The sequence below is a fragment of the Oncorhynchus keta genome, chromosome 27 (assembly GCF_023373465.1).
Source record: "Oncorhynchus keta strain PuntledgeMale-10-30-2019 chromosome 27, Oket_V2, whole genome shotgun sequence".
In the NCBI taxonomy this organism is placed as follows: Eukaryota; Metazoa; Chordata; class Actinopteri; order Salmoniformes; family Salmonidae; genus Oncorhynchus; species Oncorhynchus keta.
The window spans coordinates 30,461,668-30,483,001 of NC_068447.1; the positions used below are offsets into that span (position 1 = coordinate 30,461,668).

Below are 21,334 nucleotides of genomic sequence, written 5' to 3' on the forward strand. Positions count from 1 at the left end.
CCAGTGACACGAGCCTATCAGACCAGCTAAACTACTTCAATGCTCACGTCAAGGCAAATAACACTGAAACATGCATGAGAGCACCACGCTCTCCACAGCCAATGTAAGACCTTTAAACAGGTCAACATTCAGACGTGTACTGCGAGCATGCGCTGACCAACTGGCAATTGTCTTCACTGACATTTTCAACTCCTCCCTGTCCGAGTCTGTAATACCAACATGTTTTAAGCAGACCGCCATAGTGCCTGTGCCCAAGAACACTAATGTAACCTGCCTAAATGACTAACGACCTGTAGCACTCACGTCTGTAGCCATGAAGTGCTTTGAAAGGCTGGTCATGGCTCACATCAATGCCATTATCCCAGAAACCCAAGACCCACTCCAATTTGCATACCGCCCAACAGATCCACAGATGATGCAATCTCTATTGCACTTCACACTGCCCTTTCACACCTAGACAAAAGGAACACCTATGTGAGAGTGCTCTTCATTGACTACAGCTCAGCGTTCAACACCATAGTGCCCTCAAAGCTCATCAATAAGCTAAGGACCCTGGGACTAAACACCTCCCTCTGCAACTGGATCCTGGCCTTCCTAATGGGCCGCCCCCAGGTACTAAGGGTAGGTAACATTCTGGGGCCAAGCTTCCTGCCACCCAGGACCTCTATATCAGGCGGTGTCAGAGGAAGGCCCTAAACATTTTCCAAGACTCCAGCCACTCCAGTCATAGACTGTTCTCTCTGCTACCGCACGGCAAGCGGTACCGGAGCGCCAAGTCTAGGTCCAAGAGGCTTCGAAACAACTTCTAACCCCAAGCCATAAAATTCCTGAACACCTAATCAAATGACTACCCAGACTATTTGCATTGCCCCCCTTCCCCTCTTTTTTTACACCGCTTCTTCTCTCTGTTGTTATCATCTATGCATAGTCACTTCAATAACTCTACCTACATGTACATACTACCTCAACTAACCGGTGCCCACACACATTGACTTTGTACCAGTACCACCCTGTATATAGTCTTGCTATTGTTATTTCGCTGCTGCTCTTTAATGACTTGTTTATTATTCTTATGCGTATTTTTTAAAACTGCATTGTTGGTTAGGGGATCGTAAGTAAGCATTTCACTGTCAAATTTACACCTGTTAGATTCGGCGCATGTGACTAATAAAATTTGATGTTTTACAAAAAGATATAATCAATAGTTGTAACAGTGGTCCTAGTAAATAAGAAACGATAAGAAACACCCATTGGCTATACATTAGAATTGAATTATTATCATTACCGAAAAAGACCTGAAAAATGATGAGATGTGTGTTTCGGTAATGAAAGCTCAATCTGCAAGTCATAGGAGACACAGACATTGAGTCAGCAAACAATTGACCATCACTAAAGCCCATTCATGCCTCCATGTTGGTAAGGTAATGGTTTTCTAAGTTTTTCCCAATTGGAGCTTTTTTGTCATTTTGGTGAAAGTTCAAGTGTCTTAAAGGGATGTTTGAGAAGAAGATCCTCATTCTGAAGGCATATAAATTAAAATAACTTGTGCTCATCTAAGGACTCCTCTAGATGATGCATCATGGGTGAATTCAACTTTATTTAAAAAATGTTTGGCATTTTTATAACAACAAAGTGTTACGGTAATGAGAAACATTCACAGACACTGTTTTAAGTAATATATATAACTTGTATGATTTATGGACAAACTACAGCAACATTATTTGTTTTATTCAACATTTTATATAGTTACCTGAATTTAATTGGACTAATTTCAGTAAAATAAGACACTGTGCCATAAACTAGGCATCTTAGTCTTCAGAATGACAGTTGATTGTTGCAGATGCATCAATTTGTTACTGCCATGGTTAAAACTGGTTTCATGAGAATCACCCGTATAATGGATTGACGATGATTCCGATATATATCACATCTGTGAGCTATATCTTTGTGCATAGAGATGTCTTTTAAATGTAACATTTCAGACAAAAGCACACTATCTGAGTCATCAGTTCTTTTAAAGTGATTTACTCCTCTTCTTATGACAGATATGAGATTCTGTGACATACACACTAATCTATTTCTCATTAAGCCTCTGTGTTCCTCTTTGGCAGCAGTGATTCCAGCAGTAGTTCAAGTGATGGCTCCCCAGCACGTTCAGTTCAGTCTGCTGCCATCCCTGCACCTTTATCTCTGCCTTTATCTGCCCTTGACAAGGATGAGCCTCGAAAAAGCTTTGGTGTCAAGGTCCAGAATCTTCCTGTGCGTTCGACAGGTGAGGATTTGACCCCTTAAGCTGTGCAGCAGAGGGAATAAGTACCCAAAGGTCATACTTGAGTAAAAGTAAAGTTACCTTAATAGAAAATGACTAAAGTAAAATTTAAGTCACCCAGTAAAATATTACTTGTCTAAAAGTATTTGGTTTTAAATATACTTAAGTATCAAAAGTATAAATAATTTAAAATTCCTTATATTAAGCAAACCAGACAGCTTCATTTTCTAGTTTTATAAATGTACGGATAGCCAGGGCCACACTCAGACATAATTTATAAATGAAGCATTTGTGTTTAGTAAGTCCGCCAGATCAGAGGTAGTTGGGCTGACCAGAGATGTTCTCTTGATAAATGCGTCAATTGGACCATTTTCCTAATCTGCTAAGCATTCAAAATGTACCAGATACTTTTGTGTCAGAAAAATGTATGGAGTAAAACTACATTATTTTCTTTATGAATGTAAAAGTTGTCAAATATATAAATAGTGAAGTACAAATACCCCCAAAAATTACTTATTTTTATTTAATATTTTATTTAACTAGACAAGATACCCCCCAAAGTACTTTAAAGTATTTTTACTTTAGTAGTTTACACCACTGCTGCTGTGTATATACCATATATTATCTACTCCACGCTACACTGCTAGGTTTTGGTAATAATATAATTTGTTGAGTTAATTACATTGTTGATGATTTTTGTACTGCAGATAAGAATTAGTCACTCTGTATGCATTTGAAGGTATTTAGTCAACGTTTATTTTAGTATTTGTTCCCTCTGCTTTCAGATACAAGTCTAAAGGATGGCCTGTTCCATGAGTTCAAGAAGTATGGGAAGGTGACGTCTGTGCAAATCCATGGAGCTTTAGAGGAGCGCTATGGACTAGTGTTCTTTCGCCAGCAGGAGGACCAGGAAAAGGCCCTGGCTGCATCAAAGGGGAAGCTGTTTTTTGGCATGCAAATTGAGGTCATTGCCTGGAACGGCCCTGGTGCGTCCACAACTGGTATATAAAGGGGCTTGAGTTTTTCCTAACCATGTAACCTGACCAGGAAAATCTCTGGGTTCTATTAAGATTATGTAAAAAAATAAATATATATTTTATATATATATTTTAAAATGATTTGTAAAGGTTCATGAAAACATGTATTTCTCTTTTCAGAGACCGAAAGCGAGAATGAGTTCCGGCCTCTGGATGAGAGGATAGATGAGTTTCACCCCAAAGCCACACGGACTCTGTTTATTGGCAACCTGGAAAAGACCACCAGCTACCATGATCTGCTCAATATCTTTCAGCGCTTTGGGGAGATAGTGGTAAGTGAAATACATTGTGAATCTGCATGCTGCAAATTAGATTTTATGAGGAACACATTTCCTAATTTGAAACTGCCTCTCTTAATTCAGTGTTGCCTTTCTTTCCATTCACATAGGATATTGACGTTAAGAAAGTTAATGGTGCCCCTCAGTATGCCTTTCTACAGTACAGTGACATTACCAGTGTCTGTAAGGCCATAAAGAAGATGGATGGAGAGTACCTCGGCAACAATAGGCTAAAGGTGAGAAGAGCATAAAACTAGAATTTCACGAAACACATCTTTTGAATGTACAACTGAAATTTTTTGTTGTTGACTGGAGTGATGTCAACAGGATAATATTGTTGGTATGTTAATTTTCCATCTTTCTACAGCTTGGATTTGGAAAAAGTATGCCCACAACTTGTGTTTGGTTGGATGGTTTAGCCTCCAACATCACAGAGCAGTATCTCACTCGTCATTTCTGTCGTTATGGACATGTTATCAAGGTAAGCCCGCTCCTTATTCATGTTTAAGCCTTTCTCTTGTGACACATCCCCATGTCATTATTTTGTATATATCTATATGCATAGTTGGAGTCATTAAAACTCGTTTTGCAACCACTCCACAAATTTTGTGTAAATAAACTATAGTTTTGGCAAATCGTTTATTACATCTACTTTGTGCAAGACAAAAGTAATTTTTCCAAGAATTGTTTACGGACAGATTATTTCACTTATAATTCACTGTATCGCAATTCCAGTGGGTCAGAAGTTTACATAAACTAAGTTGACTGTGCCTTTTAAACAGCTTGGAAAATTCCAGAAAATGTCATGGCTTTAGAAGCTTCTGATAGGCTAATTGACATAATTTGAGTCAATTGGAGGTGTACCTGTGGATGCATTTCAAGGCCTACCTTCAAACTCCGTTCCTCTTTGCTTGACATCATGGGAAAATCAAAAGAAATCAGCCAAGACCTCCGAAAATTAAATTGTAGACCTCAAGTCTGGTTCATCCTTGGGAGCAATTTCTAAATGCCTGAAGGTTCCACTTTCATCTGTACAAACAAACAATAGTACGCAAGTATAAACACCATGGGACCACGCAGCTGTCATACCACTCAGGAAGGAGGTTCTGTCTCCTAGAGATGAACGTACTTTGGTGCGAAAAGTGCAACTCAATCCCAGAACAACAGTAAAGGACCTTGTGGAGATGCTGGAGGAAACCGATACCAAAGTATCTATATCCACAGGCCGTTCAGCAAGGAAGAAGCCACTGCTCCAAAACCGCCATTAAAAAAGCCAGGCTAACGTTTGCTGCACATGGGGACAAAGATCGTACTTTTTGGAGAAATGTCCTATTTTTGTTTCATCGGACCAGAGGACATTTCTCCAAAAAGTACTGTTTGCACATAATGACCATCGTTATGTTTGGAGGAAAAGGGGGAGGCTTGCAAGGCGAAGAACACCATCTCAACCATGAAGCACGGGGGTGGCAGCATCATGTTGTGGGGGTGTTTTGCTGCAGAAGGGACTGGTGCACTTCACAAAATAGATGGCATCATGAGAAGTGAAAATTATGTGGACATATTTAAGTAACATCTCAAGACATCAGTCAGGAAGTTAAAGCTTGGTTGCAAATGGGTCTTCCAAATGGACAATGACCACAAGCACACTTCCAAAGTTGTGGCAAAATGGCTTTAAGGACAACAAAGTCAAGGTATTGGAGTGGCCATCACAAAGCCCTGACCTCAATCCTGTAGAAAATGTGTGGTCAGAACTGAAAAAGCGTGTGCAAGCAAGGAGGCCTACAAACCTGACTCAGTTACACCAGCTCTGTCAGGAGGAATGGGCCAAATTTCACCCAACTTATTGTGGGAAGGTTGTGGAAGGCTACCCAAAACGTTTGACCCAAGTTACACAATTTGAAGGCAATGCTACCAATTACTTTTTGAGTGTATGTAAACTTCTGACGCACTGAGAATGTGATGAAAGAAATAAAAGCTGAAATAAATAATTCTCTACTGTTATTCTGACAATAAATGGTGATACTAACTCACCTAAGACAGGGAATTTTTACTAGGATTGAATGTCAGGAATTGTGAAAAACTGATTAAATGTATTTGGCTACGGTGTATGTAAACTTCCAAATTCAACTCTATGTACATACATACAGTGGCAAGAAAAAGTATGTGAACCATTTGGAATAATCTGGATTTCTACATAAATTGGTCATAAATTGATCTGATCTTCATCTAAGTCACAACAACAGACTGCTTAAACTAATAAAACACAAATTATTGTATTTTTCTTTTCTTTATTGAACACATTCACAGTGTAGGTTGGGAAAGGTATGTTAACCCCTAGGCTTATGACTTATCCAAAAGCTAATTGGAGTCAGCTAACCTGGAGTACAATCATTGAGATGAGAGTGGATATGTTGGTTAGAGCTGCCCTGCTCTTTTAAAAAACACTCACAACATTTGAGTTTGCTATTTACAAGAAGCATTGCCTAATGTGAACCATGCCTCTTGCAAAAGAGATCTCAGAAGACCCAAGATTAGGAATGGTTGACTTGCATAAAGCTGGAAAGGGTTTCAAAAGTATATCTAAAAGCCTTGGTGTTCATCAGTCCACGATAAGACAAATTGTCTATAATTAGAGAAAGTTCAGCACTGTTGCTACTCTCCCTAGGAGTGTCCGTCCTGCAAAGATGACTGCAAGAGCACAGAGCGGAATGCTCAATTAAGTTAAGAAGAATCCTAGAGTGTCAGCCATAGACTTACAGACATTTCTGGAACATGTTAACATCTCTGTTGACAAGTCTATGATATGTAAAACACTAAACAAGAATGGTGTTCATGGGAGGACATCACGGAAGAAGCCACTGCTGTCCAAAAAAAACATTGCTCTACATCTGAAGTTCACAAAAGAGCATCTAGATATTCCACAGCGCTACTGGCAAAATATTCTGTGTACAGATGAAACTACAGTTCAGTTGTTTGGAAGGAAAAAACAACACTGTGGAGAAAAAAAGGCACAACACACCAACTTCATCTCAACTGTAAAGTATGGTGGAGGGAGCACCATGGTTTGGAGCTGCTTTACTGCCTCAGTGCCTGGACAGCTTGCTATCATCGCCCAAAAAAATGTATTCCCAAGTTTATCTAGACATTTTGCTGGAGAATGTAGGACTACCTGTCTGCCAATTTGAAGCTCAACAGAAGTTGGGTAATGCAACCGGACAACAACTCAAAACAGAAGTAAATCAACAACAGAATAGCTTCAACAGATGAAGATACGCCTTCTGGAGTGGCCCAGTCAGAGTCCTGACCTCAACCCGATTTGAGATGCTGTGGCATGACCTCGAGCAGTTCACACCAGACATCCCAAGAATATTGCTGAACTGAAACAGTTTTGTAAAGAGGAATGGTCCAAAATTCCTCCTGACCGTTGTGCAGGTTTGATCCGCAACTACAGAAAATGTTTGGGGTTGAGGTTATTTCTGCCAAAGGAGGGTCAACCAGTTATTCAATCCAAGGGTTCACATACTTTTTCCACCCTGCACTGTGAATGTTTACACGGTGTGTTCAATAAAGACATGAAAACTTATAATTGTTTGTTTGTTATTAGTTTAAGCAGACAGTTTATTGTTGTGACTTAGATGAAGATCAGATAAAATTTGATGACCAATTTATGCAGAAGTCCAGGTATTTCCAAAGGGTTCACATACTTTTTCTTGCCACATACATACATGCATACAGTACCGTTCAAACGTTTGGGGTCACTTAGAAATGTCCTTGTTTTTGAAAGAAACACACTTTTTTGGTCCATTTTTTAAATAACATCAAAAAGACAGTGTAGACATTGTTCATGTTGGAAATGGCTTTTTTTATTTTATTTTTTTTAAACCATGAAATATCTATAAAGGTGTACAGAGGCCCATTATCAGTGACCATCACTCCTGTGTTCCAGTGGCACGTTGTGTTAGCTAATCCAAGTTTATCATTTTAAAAGGCCAATTGATCATTAGAAAACCATTTTGCAATTGTTAGCACAGCTGAAAAGAAGCACTAAAACTGGCCTTCTTTAGACTAGTTGAGTGTCTGGAGCATCAGCATTTGTCGGTTCAATTACAGGCTCAAAATGGTCAGAAACAAAGAACTTTCTTCTGAAACTCATCAGCCTATTCTTGTTCTGAGAAATGAAGGCTATACCATGTGAGAAATTGGCAATAAACTGAAGATCTCGTACAACGCTGTGTACTACTCCCTTGACAGAACAGCGCAAACTGGCTCTAACCAGAATAGAAAGAGGAGTGGGAAGCCCCGGTGCACAACTGAGCAAGAGGACAAGTACATTAGTGTCTAGTTTGAGAAACAGATGCCTCACAACTCAAATAGCAGCTTTTATTTTTTTACATTTTATTTCACCTTTATTTAACCAGGTAGGCTAGTTGAGAACAAGTTCTCATTTACAACTGCGACCTGGTCAAGATAAAGCATAGCAGTGTGAACAGACAGCAACACAGAGTTACACATGGAGAAAACAATAAACAAGTCAATAACACAGTAGAAAAAAAGAGTCTATATACATTGTGTGCAAAAGGCATGATGAGGTAGGCAAATAATTACAATTTTGCAGATTAACACTGGAGTGATAAATGATTAGATGGTCATGTGCAGGTAGAGATACTGATGTTCAAAAGAGCAGAAAAGTAAATAAATAAAAACAGTACAGGGATGAGGTAGGTAAATTGGTTGGGCTATTTACCGATGGACTATGTAAAGCTGCAGCGATCGGTTAGCTGCTCAGATAGCAGATGTTTAAAGTCGGTGAGGGAGATAAAAGTCTCCAACTTCAACGATTTTTGCAATTCGTTCCAGTCATAGGCAGCGGAGAACTGGAAGGAAAGGTGGCCAACTGAGGTGTTGGCTTTAGGGATGATCAGTGAGATACACCTGCTGGAGCGCGTGCTACGGGTGGGTGTTGCCATCGTGACCAGTGAACTGAGATAAGGCAGAGCTTTACCTAGCATGGACTTGTAGATGACCTGGAGCCAGTGGGTCTGGCGAAGAATATGTAGCGAGGGCCAGTCGACTAGAGCATACAGGTCGCAGTGGTGGGTGGTATAAAGTGCTTTAGTAACAAAGCGGATGGCACTGTGATAAACTGCATCCAGTTTGCTGAGTAGAGTATCGGAAGCCATTTTGTAGATGACATCGAAGTCGAGGATCGGTAGGATAGTCAGTTTTACTAGGGTAAGTTTGGCAGCGTGAGTGAAGGAGGCTTTGTTGCGAAATTGACAGCCGATTCTAGATTTGATTTTAGATTGGAGATGTTTGATATGAGTCTGGAAGGAGAGTTTACAGTCTAGCCAGACACCTAGGTACTTAGATGTCCACATATTCTTGGTCGGAACCATCCAGGGTGGTGAAGCTAGTCGGGCGTGCGGGTGCAGGTAGCGAACGGTTGAAAAGCATTCATTTGGTTTTACTAGCATTTAAGAGCAGTTGGAGGCCACGGAAAGAGTGTTGCATGGCTTTGAAGAACGTACCCGCAGAACACCAGTCTCAATGTCAACAATGAAGAGTCTGGGATGCTGGCCATTTAGGCAGAGTTCCTCTGTCCAGTGTCTGTGTTCTTTTTCCCATCTTAATATTTTATTTTTATTGGCCAGTCTGAGAAATGGCTTTTTCTTTGCAACTCTGCCTAGGAGGCCAGCATCCCGTAGTCGCCTCTTCACTGTTTACTTTGAGACTGGTGTTTTGTGGGTACTATTTAATTAAGCTGCCAGTTGAGGACTTGTGACACACACACACACACAGTACCAGTCAGGTTTGGACACACCTACTCATTCAAGGGTTTTTCTTTATATTTACAATTTTCTACATTGTAGAATAATAGTGAAGACATCAAAACTATGAAAAAACACGTATGGAATCATGTTGTAACCAAAAAAGTGTTAAACAAATCAAAATATATTTTAGATACTTCAAAGTAGCCCCTCGGCCTTGCTGTCAGCTTTGCACACTCTTGGCATTCTGTCAACCAGCTTCACCTGGAATGCTTTTCCAACAGTCTAGTTCCCACATATGCTGAGCACTTGTTGGCTGCTTTTCCTTCACTCTGCAGTCCAACTCATACCAAAACATCTCAATTGGGTTGAGGTCGGGTGATTGTGGTCATCTGATGCAGCATTCCATAACCCTTACACAGCCTGGAGGTGTGTTGATTTATTGTCCTGTTGAAAACAAATTATTGTCTGACGAAAGATGGTAGCCATGCTGGTTAAGTGTGCCTTGAATTTTAAATAAATCAGACTGTCACCAGCAAAACAACCCCACACCTCCTCCATGCTTCACGATGGGAACCACCGATGCGGAGATCATCCGTTGTTACCAAAAATCTCATATTTGGACTCCTCAGACCAGAGGACCGATTTCCACCGGTCTAATGTTAATTGCTTGTGTTTCTTGGCCCAAGCAGATCTCTTCTTATTGGTGTCCTTTAGTAGTGGTTTCTTTGTAGCAATTCGACCATGAAGGCCTAATTTATGCAGTCTCCTCTGAACAGTTGATGTTGAGATGTGTCTGTTATTTGAACTGTGAAGCATTTATTTGGGCTGCAATTTCTGAAGCTGTTAAATCTAATGAACTTATCCTCTGCAGCAGAGGTAACTCTGGGTCTTCCTTTCTTGTGGCGCTCCTCATGAGTGCCAGTTTCATCATAGCGGTTGATGGTTTTTCCGACTGCACATGAGGAAACTTTCAAAAAAAGTTATTTTAATTTTCCGCATTGACTGACCTTCAAGTCTTAAAGTAATGATGGACTGTTTGGAAAAAGACAATTTTCTGTATACCACCCCTAACTTTTCACAGCACAAATGATTGGATCAAATGAAATAAATTCCACAAATTAACTTTTAACAAGACACACCTCTTAATTGAAATGCATTCCAGGTGATTACCTCATGAAGCTGGTTGAGAAAATGCCAAGCATGTGCAAAGCTGTCAAGGCAAAGGGTGGCTACTTTGAGGAATCTCAAATATAAAATACATTTTGATTTCTTTAACACTTTTTCGGTTACTAGATGATTCCATAAGTGTTATTTCATAGTTTTGATGTCTTCACTATTCTAAAATGTAAAAAATTTAAATAAATTAAAACCCTTGCATGAGTTGGTGTCCTAACTTTTCACTGGTACTGTGTGTGTATTCGTACAGTGGCTTCAGAATGTTGTCAGACCCATTCCTCTTTCATTTTTTTGTTACATTTACAGCCTTATTGTAAAATGGATGACACTTTTTTTTACCCTATAATGACAAAGCAGAAAAAGGTTTTTAGACATTTTTGTACATTTACTACAAATTTTATTTACATAAGTATTCAGACCCTGGGCCAGTAACCGAAAGGTTGCTGAATCAAATCCCCAAGCGGACAAGGTTACAACTGAATGCCCCGTTCTGCCCATGAGCAAGGCAGTCAGCCCACTGTTCCCCGTGCACCGATGACAGATGTTGATTTAGGGCAGCTCCCCGCACATCTCGTATTCAGAGGGGTTGAGTTAAATGCAGAAGACACATTTCAATTTATTGCATTCAGTTGTAATACTGACTAGTTATCTCCCTTTGCTATTAGACTCAAAATTGAGCTCCGGTTCATCCGGTTTCCTTTGATCATCCTTGAGATGTATCTACAACTTGATTGGAGTCCACCTGTGGTAAATTCAATTGATTGGACATGATTTGCAACGGCAAACGCCTGTCTACAAGAAGGTCCCACAGTTGACCGTGCATGTCAGAGCAAAAACCAAGCCAAGAGGTTGAAGGAATTGTCCGTAGAGCTCCTAGACAGGATTGTATCGAGGCACATATATGGATAAGGGTACCAAAACATTTCTGTAGTAATGAAGGTCTCCAAGAACACAGTGGCCTCCATCATTCTTAAATGGAAAAAGTTTGGCACTACCAATCCTGTTCCTAGAGCTGGCTGCTCAGCCATGCTCAGCAATCGGGGGAGAATGATAAAAGGCACATTGGAGTTAGCCAAAAGGAACCTGAAGCACTGTCAGCCCATGAGAATCACGATTCTCTGGCCTGATGAAACCAAGATTGAACTCTTTGGCCTGCATGCCAAGCATCACGTCTGAAAGAAACCTGGCACAATCCCTATGGTGAAGCGTGGTGGCAGCATCATGCTGCGGTGATGGTTTTCAGCAGCAGGGACTGGGAGACTAGTCAAGATGAAGGGAAAGATTAACGGAGCGAAGTACAGAGATCCTTGATGAAAACCTGCTCAGACTGAGGCAAAGGTCCACCTTCCAACAGGACAATGACCCTAAGCACAGAGCCAAGACAACACAGGAATGGCTTCGGGACAAGTCTACGAATGTCCTTGAGTGGCCTAGCCAGAGCCTGGACTTGAACCTGACTGGAAAATAGCTGTGTTGTGACACTCCCCATCCAACCTAACAGAGCTTGAGAGGATCTGCAGAGAAGAATGTGAGAAACTCTCCAAATACAGGTGTGCTACGCTTGTAGTGTCATACCCAAGAAGACTCTAGGCTGTAATCGCTGCCAAATGTGCTTCAAAAGTACTGAGAAAAGGGTCTGAATACTTACAGTAAATGTGTTTTTTTTGTGTTTTTTTTTTATATATATATATATATTTGCAAACAAATTATTTTTTCCCTTAGTAGTTATGTGGTATTGTGTGTGGAGTGCTTGGGTGGGGGGGGACTATTTAATCCATTTTAGAATAAGGCTGTAATTTAACCAAATGTGGAATAATTCAAGGGGTCAAATACTTTCCGAATGCACTGTATATAAGAAAGATAATTTTGGTTTTTACTAAATATGTTTCTTTCTTCTCTCCTCTCCCGCCACAGGTTGTATTTGACAGACCCAAAGGAATGGCCCTTATACTGTATAATAACATAGAATATGCACAGGCAGCTGTTAAGGAGACCAAGGGGTGGAAGATTGGTGGCAACAAAATTAAGGTAGCAAAAAAATGTCTTATGAATTAGAATCCCTGTTGGTTGGGGAAATAGGCCGGGTGATTGAAGACCATAGTCCAAACAATGATATTTGTCTCTGATTTATCAACTTCCATGTGTTTTTGCTTGCAGGTGGACTTTGCCAATCAGGAAAGTCAGATGGCTTTCTATCACTCAATGCAGGCATCTGGGCAGGACATTCGCGACTTCTATGAAATCCTATCTGAGCGAAGGTTTGTATCATTTTTACTAGATTAATTTTGTCACATATCCCCATTTGAAAAATTCCAATGACATTGAATAATATGAATTTGGTTCCTCTTTTTTTTGTGTTTATCAGGGATGAGCGCAGGCCGCAATATGAGTTTACAGCTGAACGGCCATTCTTTGACAATAGTGTACGAACACCTGGAGGAACCTTCACAGAAGATCCCCGTCGCAAGTTACCTGACAGAGGCCGCGAGTTCTACACAGAATGGGACTCATACCAGGGGGATTTCTATGACCCGCGTTACTTTGATGATCCGCGTGAGTACAGAGATTACAGAGACCCCTATGAGCAGGACATCCGCAAATACAGTTACTTGCAGAGGGAACGTGAGCGTGAGCGCTTTGAAACAGACCGTGAACGTGACCATGGGCGTAGAACAATGGAACACAGCCAGAGCCCTTCTCACCCTCATCGCCCTGCCAGTCCTACAGCGTCCCACTCCCTCTCTGAGCGTCTACCAAATGACTCTGATCGCCGCATTTGCTGTAGATCCTCAGAGCGAAGTGCCAGCTGCAGTTCACTCTCACCTCCAAGATTTGACAAGGCACGAACCGATCGGTATAATAAGAGTGATAAGCCAGAGAAGGATGGACCATTTGAAACTGAACATGGTACTGGGGGTGATAAGGAAAAGTGGTCTGGGCGCAAGGAGAAGGGTGAAAAACAGAGGCTGAGAAAGCTTAAATTGCAATCTCCCAGCGTTCCATCGCCTGAGACAGTGCCTAAACTGGAAAGAGAAGTTAGTCCAGATGCAGTCCTTCGAAGCAAAGTCAGCAAGTTTCCCCTTAAGGAAAAAGAAGGCTCAGGCAAAGGACGGCTAGACCTACCACCTTGTGTGGTGCAGCTAACACGTGTGAAGGAGAAGGAAGTGAACTTGCTTGGTCATGCTGTCCTAGAAAAACAAAGAGTTAGAGGTGGGAATGACAGTATCCGGCTTGCATCACCTTCAAGGGATCAGAAAAGTCCTCCCTTCCACATAGATCACCAAAAAGGAGACATAGTCAAGCATGGGAAGGTGCCAAAAGACAACCACCTTGAAGTTGTTGACAAGGATGGTAAAATGAAAGCCAAAAAACATATGAAAGCTGACCCTAGGTATGATGGTTCTAACTGTGTGGATGTTGACCGTCTAGCTGCACGAAAGAGGCGTTTTGAAGACTCCATGGGGAAGACCAATCAACTGAAGAGGGATAGTCCGGAAGAGGGCAGTAGACTGGGACTTAGGAAGACACCTGACAGTGCTATGGCAAAGGAGAATGAGGATGAAAAGAGCCTATTGCGCAAAGTGGTGCATAAGATGGAGCATTGCAAGGCTAAATCTGAGAGACTTGTTACTGTTTGCAGTCCTAAAGATGAAAAAGAGTCTGAAATAGTCTCCATGGGAATGGGGCTTGGACTCAGTTTGGAACTTCAGTCACGACTTGGAGAACCAACAGAAGAGGCAACAGATCCATTAGACCCAACCTGTCTGAAAATTCAGTTTTGGGGATCAAGTCTCACGAAAATCTCTGATGGGAGTCTTGACCAGGACGCATTCACGGAACTGCCGCAGCAAGACAATGGCGAGCAGGGTGTAGGACTATACAAAAGTAGAGGGGAGACTGAGGAACGACTTGAGTCTGACCTTGACCACTCTCAGACCTGCAGAAAACAAATGGAACAGAGCCGACAAGAGCCTGACAAATCATATAAATCAGAAAGCCCACAAGACGGCGACACAGAGGACTTTGAACGGTGCAGTCTGGTGCATGAGGTAGGAAAAACACCTCAAGATGTTACAGACGATTATCCATCTAGCAAACGTAAGAAATCCGAGAGTTTTGAATTTGACTTGCTAAGTGGTAAGAGAGACTGCAACTACAGGTCTTCCTGTGAATTAAATGAAGACCTTGACCTGAGTGTCATATCTTTTTCTGGCTCTGGTCCCTTTCCTTCAAATGAAGAAGAGTGTTTTTCCCGGTTAGCACAATCAGTTACCAATAAAAAGACTAAAGACTCTCCAAAAGAAATGGACAAAGTCTACTCGCATGTAGATTCATTGAAATACAGCTTGGACATGACACCTAATTGTTTCCGTTCCCCTATCACAGAATTTCCTAAGCTTAAAACAGCATTGCTTGGGTGTAACGAGCAGTTACTTCAACGATGGGAGAGTAGAATCAAATCTGACTGCCTCAGAATGGACATGACCTTCCCCAGTAGCATTGTGAAACAAGAAAGCATTTGCAAACGTCTTGTGTGTGAACTAGAACCTGGAGAAGTATCGTCAGATTCAGATGATGATGGTGTTAACAAAAACCACTCCCCTAAGCCCAACACCTCACTGTCCTCTATCCTCGGGGAACGTGAAGAAAGGTTGACAGGCCTCAAGCTCTCATGCTCCCTGGAGAAGAACAAGTTCTATTCTTTTGCATTAGACAAGACTATCACTCCAGACACACAAGCACTTCTTGAGCGAGCCAAGTCATTGTCCTCCGCAAGGGAGGATAATTGGTCTTTTCTTGACAGAGACTCTCGCTTTGCCAGTCTTCGTGGTGGCTCAGACAAAGAAAAGGTAGAGTCTGTACCACGACCTATCCCATCTTGGTACATGAAAAAGAAGAAGATTCGTACTGACTCTGAAGGTAAACTGGATGACAATAAGAAAGACCCCAAAGCAGAGGATCTGGAACGGCAGGAGCTGTTTGCATCTCGTTTTCTTCATAGTTCAATCTTTGAGCAAGATTCACGGCGTCTACAACATCTTGAGCGCAAAGATCCTGAGTTGGGAGTTGGCAGATATCCTGTCAAACAGGATGCTGTCAAAGGACAACCTGGGCCATGGGGAGGGGACCTTCAAGAGCCCATAGTTCTTTTTCATAGCCGCTTTCTGGAGCTTCAACAACAGAAGGAGACCTCATGGGGCCACTTTCCACAAGAAATTCAAAGTGTTGATGAGAGTGAACAAGAAGCGTCTCCCAAGGTTTTAGAGTTCATGCAGAAGGCCGATATTAAATCAGTCAGCCCTGCGCTCATCTTGCCAATTTCACAGTTTTTTTCTTCACCCAGAGAGATTTCTCCACAGCAGGAGAAAGAAGTTGTTTTAACTACTTCATCCTCTGAACAGACTCTTTCACTGATTGAAGAGGAAAAACTAGAACATAATCTTGAAGTGTTCCCACCCCAATCTCCTCTAGTAGAGATCGAACCCCTTGCCTCAATTTTAATCACACCCTTATCACCTTTCCTTTCAGATGCTGAGGTTAAAGTTGAACCTAAAGAGGTATTATGTGAACCCAGAGTTACAACTGAAGACAATCTTACAGTGGATCATACATCTTTCCTTGATAATAAGCCTCCCACTCCTGGTGCCTCATTAAGTAGTTTTGAGGCAAATGCTGCTGAATTCACCTGTTCTGCTTCCCCCAAGGTTGATGAGAATATCGAAATGGTAAAGATAGAGACCCAACCAGAGAAACCATATTCTAAGGACTTTGACAAACCTCAGAAATCTGACGATTCCCAAGAGGTTCACATACCAGTCTCAGAGGCTGGAATCAAACCAGCAAAGCCAATTCGCAAACAACCCAAGAGTAAAAGAGCTAAGCCAAATGTGTCAGTAACACAAATCCTGGAGCCCCCCAAAACCGCTGTCTCTGAGAAACCAGTAACTCGAAAGAGTGAGCGAATTGACAGAGAGAAGCTGAAAAGGTCTTCATCTCCACGAGGAGAAGTATTAAAGGCATCATCAGAACCTAAAACCACAGCCAAGTCACCAGTTAATGTCCCTGACTCCGAGAATGAAGCAATCCTAATCCACGGAAGGAGCAGACGACGAAATGTTCGGTCAGTTTATGCCACACAGTCTGAAGGGGATGCCCAGCCACCATGTAAAGAGGTGGTGGAGTCCTCCTGCTCCACCCGTAAGTGTGGTGTCGACAAGGATCTAGTGCTGCAGCAGGATGCATTGAACACATCTACCTACACAAGGCGAGGTCGCCCACCCAAGTCACGCAGGCGAGGGGAAGATGTGTCACCAGTGAAAGGGGACTCACAAAAATCATCAGAGGAAGACAGTGACATGAAAGAGCCTGCGAACACTGGACAGGGTTCTAGAATGTCTGAGGGGTGGTGTTCACCCCGTATGCAGAAAGTGCAGACAGCTCAAGTGTCTTCACTTACTGGGGCTTCAATTGGCAGGAAAGCAAGTAGAGTAGACAAACAATCCAAGAGTGAAACATCATCAGGAAAGAAGTCAGTTGATAGTACAACTACTAAAGAGCCTGAGCCCAAAATAAAAGATGAGTCCGAAGAAGCAGGGAAATTATTAGAGGAAGCAATGCAATGCTTGCCAACACAGAAAGACGAAGGAGACAAAGTGCTAACTGATCAAATTGAGAAAAAGTATTCTGAAGGGGACATTGAGAGGATAGAATCTACCCATGTGGAGAAAAGACAACAATCTGAAAAGAGTGGGAAAGTAAAAGCACCAAGGTTTACACAAAATGCCAAATTGGTGACAGAGGATAAATCGCTTGGCTTGAGAAACCTTGAGATTCGTGTAAGCTTAGATGATGTGAAAGGGTTGCTTTGCTCTGAGGAGGATGAGGCTGTATCTTTTGAGACCACTGCTAAAAATTCCAAACCAGCAGTACCAGATAAAGAAGAAGCAAGGACTCAGTGTTATCTGAAAGATGCTGCAGAGTTCAGCCCAGAGGAAAGGGAAGATGCTCTGTTAGACCCTGAACAAACGGTAGACCCAGCAGCCGCTATTTTGGCACGTCAGATGGAACTGGAACGGGCAGTGGAGAATATTGCCAAACTTACAGTTGTGCAACCTCTTCAACCCTATAAGGAACCACCTGCAGAGCCACCTACCCTGCTGCCCCCTGTCACTATAGAACCAGAGAATGAAATGGAGGGGGAGAAGTCAGCTATTCCTGCCAGTGAAACCGAACTAGCTGCTGCTATTGATTCCATTACTGCGGAAGACATATCTACTGATACAGATGGTTTCACAGCTCCTTCCACTTATACTGCAATTGTTCCTACCCCAGAGCCTCTGGTCTTACCCTCTGCCAATGATGTCTTGGAACCAGAAACACACATGGCTATCAGCAACATTATTGACCCAGACCCAGAGATGGGAGTTTTGATTCCCAGTGCCAAACCCCTGATGACAGATGCTAAAGCCTCTGAATCAACAGTCTCTGGGGCCTCTGCCGAAGATGAGTCTCTTCCATCAGAAACACACACAAAAAAAGGGAAAGCTGTCAGACCTAAGACTCCAAAGAGGTCCAGAGGACGAAAGGCTGTCAACCGGAAGGGAGAGACTGCTGAAGAGGTATCAGAAGCTGAGACCTCCCCCTTCAAGCTACCAGAGTCCATTCCTGAAGAAATTGAAGTCATCAACTCTAAGGCAGCTACTGCAACAGCCACTGTTGTCGCCTCAGCTGCTACCTGCAAATGTGATATCACATGCACCATGACTGTGAACACTCCCAAGGAGGCAGAACAACCTGCTGTGGAACAACCTGTACCTGAAGAATCAGCCTTTCACTCTGGCACCAAGAGACTTCCTCATTTCAAAAAGTTTCAAATATCCGCAGTAGCCCCTGCTCTCTCTCCATCCCCTGCTCTCACACCTTCTCCAACCCAATTGAATCTCCCTCCACCCTGCCAAGGCAAGATGCCTGTTTCACCAGACTGGCTTCACAGATCTGAAGAAAGTATAATACATGCTACTCCTGCAACTCTAGTTTCTGTATTGACTCCCTCTGCACCAGCAGTAACAGCGCTTGGAAGCCAGTCGGCAAATCCACTTATGCCTCCTGATACTAAGGCATCGGATATTGACCCTAGTTCCAGCACTCTCAGAAAGATCCTCATGGATCCCAAATATGTGTCGGCATCAAACAGCAATGCCATTCCTACTACAGTGCTAACCACAACGCTGGCAGATCCTCGCATGTCAGAGAATGAAAACTCATCTGACACGATGGCTGCTCGGCACACACATCCTGAAGACAGACCCTTGCCTTTCACTCTTCAAAAACCATCCCCGCTCACCGAGACCCAACAGAACTTTGGAGAGAAGATGGTGCATTCAGTCATTTCTTCCCCTACTACCTCTGTCATCAGCCGGATTCCAATGCCCTTTGACACTGAGGAAGCACCTCGAATCTCCCTAAGTAACCGTAATGCTGGCCTATCTCTAACCAAACAGAAATCCAGATCAAGTATGAACGAGAACAACTGTTACCATGGAGTGGATGTGGCAGAGGATGTAAACTGCAGAGGACGGTCTGTAGTTGAGAGCACACCCTACAACACAGGCTCCAGTCGTGGCCTCAGGGTAAATACATCAGAGGGTGTGGTAGTACTAAGTTACTCAGGGCAAAAAACAGAGGGACCTCAACGGATCAGCGCCAAAATTAGCCAGATCCCACCGGCCAGTGCAGTCGACATAGAGTTTCAGCAGTCTGTGTCTAAATCTCAGATTAAGCAAGAACCATTTGCCCCATCCCAGCTTTGCAACCCCAAGGGACCCCTGACACCCACAGGGTACGGACACCCGGGGGTACTCTTAACTGGCCATACATACAATTCTCAGCCTGTCATCTCCACCATTAAGCAGGAGAGTCCTGGTTCTGAAAAGTCAGAGTTGTCATATCACACTGGACCCCAGGGTAGCGCAGTAAAGATGTTTCAACAACCAGTCACTAGTCCTCAAATATTGATGTACAATCGGGCTGTGATGCAGCAGCATGTAAAGAAAGAGCCTGAAGCAGAATCCAAACCAATGATGGTGGATATGGCAAAGGCACACCAGACATCCAACCTCAGCCCAATCATGAATCCACATTACCCATCTTTGACTGGAAACCGCATGAGTCCTAATCCCAGTACCCCTTCTGATCGGTCAGTCCCACACCTCAAGCAGGAGCCTCATTCCCCTCGAGCAACGGGCCACTCACCTTTACCCTTTGCGAAAGTTTGCTCTCCCAGAAACTCAATGTCCCCCCATTCCAGCTCTATGGTTTTGCATCCTGGCATGCCTGAGATGTCTCCATATGTTGCCAGTATGCACCATCCCCACCCAGAGCAGTCTGTTATAATGACCCCGGTGTCACACAGCGTCACCCAGTCAGTGTCTATATGTCACCTCTCGCACAGCAATGTCAGGATGAATACCCCACAGCTCTCTGGAATGAGTCATGGAAGACGGGAGAATTCCCTGCCATCTCCCCGCACTGGACCTCCTCAGCACGCCAACACCATCAGAGAAATGATGCTGCAGTCACATGCAGGCCCTACTCGGGGAGCCTCAGACAGCTGTGCCCAAGAGAACATGAAGCACTACCACCAGGGGCTGTGCAGACCCTCTGCACCCCAGCTCCAGTCAGATGTGATGATGATGCAGGCAGAGCAGCACAGAGGGCTGCATCATGCAGGCCTACGTCTGGACCAGTACAGCATGGCCTCCCGAGACATGCGGGACATACGGGACATGCGCATCCTGATGCACCATCAGCTAGGAGAGCACACCATTGCAGAGGGACGTCGGTCACAAACTCCTGAGGCAGGAGCAACCTCAATCACCAACCTCTCTGCTGCCTCCAAGAGTCCAAAAGGAATGACACAGATGCGGAAGGAGATTCCTAAAACATTGGAGGCAAAGACGTCTAACCCACCTCATACTGAAAGCAGCAGGATCATGGGGGTCCATCCATCTATCCCTGTTATGGTGTCTCCTCATCATCCTCAAGGTGTTCAGATGATTCATCCAGGTGGCACTGGCTCCTTCCCAGTGTACCGGGATATGCAGGGCTTCCACTCCCAGTTTTCCAGTCATTCTTCGATGGGATTGAACTTGGCTCCCCGCGGCATCACACCTTCCCAGGTCAGAGAACTATGCATTCATGTTTACATTTGGTTCATTAGTTTATCAGATTTTTTGTGTTTTTGCCAGTGTTTTCAGTTGGGATTGACTTTGACAATTATTTTTTATTATTTGTTTCTCTCCTACAGTAGATTACTTCTATGTAGATAGCACTGAAGTCTTATTTATTTCCTCAGGATGGTGATCTCAGCCACAGGGGCAAGCTATCTCAGTCACTCTCTGCTGGGTCACTTGGTGGAGGAAGTGAAACCAAATCGGACAACTCCCACCTCCGTCACACAGCCTCCATGGACTTATCCCACATGCCCCGGATGCAGAGGGACACCATTTCACCCTCTTATACTTCTCCCATGGCTCTCTCCCACAAGCAAGAGCTAGCTCTGCAGAAGGGCCCACCACCAGTCTTCATGCCGAGCCCTCCAGTAGCACCCCTCGCAAGTTCCTCACAGTGGCACCCTGAGAGTAAACCGGGGCACTCGGGATACCGGTCCGTCGATATGGTGCAGCTTTTAATGGTAAGGAGGCTGATCATGGGAATTAAAACAATCCTGAAGACTTTCAGTCATCATTAGTAAGGTTAGATTAGAATTAGAAATCAGTTTAGATAATATTGCTTATACTTAAA

General features: G+C 43.1%; 1 protein-coding gene across 4 annotated transcripts in view; it reads left to right on the plus strand.

Moving 5' to 3' along the window:
* Positions 1–21,334, plus strand: part of spen (spen family transcriptional repressor) — a 49,783-nt gene that overhangs the window by 25,710 nt on the left and 2,739 nt on the right. For 2 of the 4 annotated variants that reach the window (XM_035738498.2, XM_035738501.2), the window contains 9 exons: positions 2,112–2,272; positions 3,055–3,270; positions 3,427–3,578; positions 3,695–3,820; positions 3,952–4,065; positions 12,446–12,559; positions 12,689–12,789; positions 12,897–20,709; positions 20,886–21,224. In XM_035738498.2, coding sequence (XP_035594391.1) covers positions 2,112–2,272; positions 3,055–3,270; positions 3,427–3,578; positions 3,695–3,820; positions 3,952–4,065; positions 12,446–12,559; positions 12,689–12,789; positions 12,897–20,709; positions 20,886–21,224 — 9,136 coding nt within the window. The remainder of the gene's footprint in view (positions 1–2,111; positions 2,273–3,054; positions 3,271–3,426; positions 3,579–3,694; positions 3,821–3,951; positions 4,066–12,445; positions 12,560–12,688; positions 12,790–12,896; positions 20,710–20,885; positions 21,225–21,334) is intronic. The other 2 variants (XM_035738499.2, XM_035738500.2) reach the window with 2 other exon arrangements.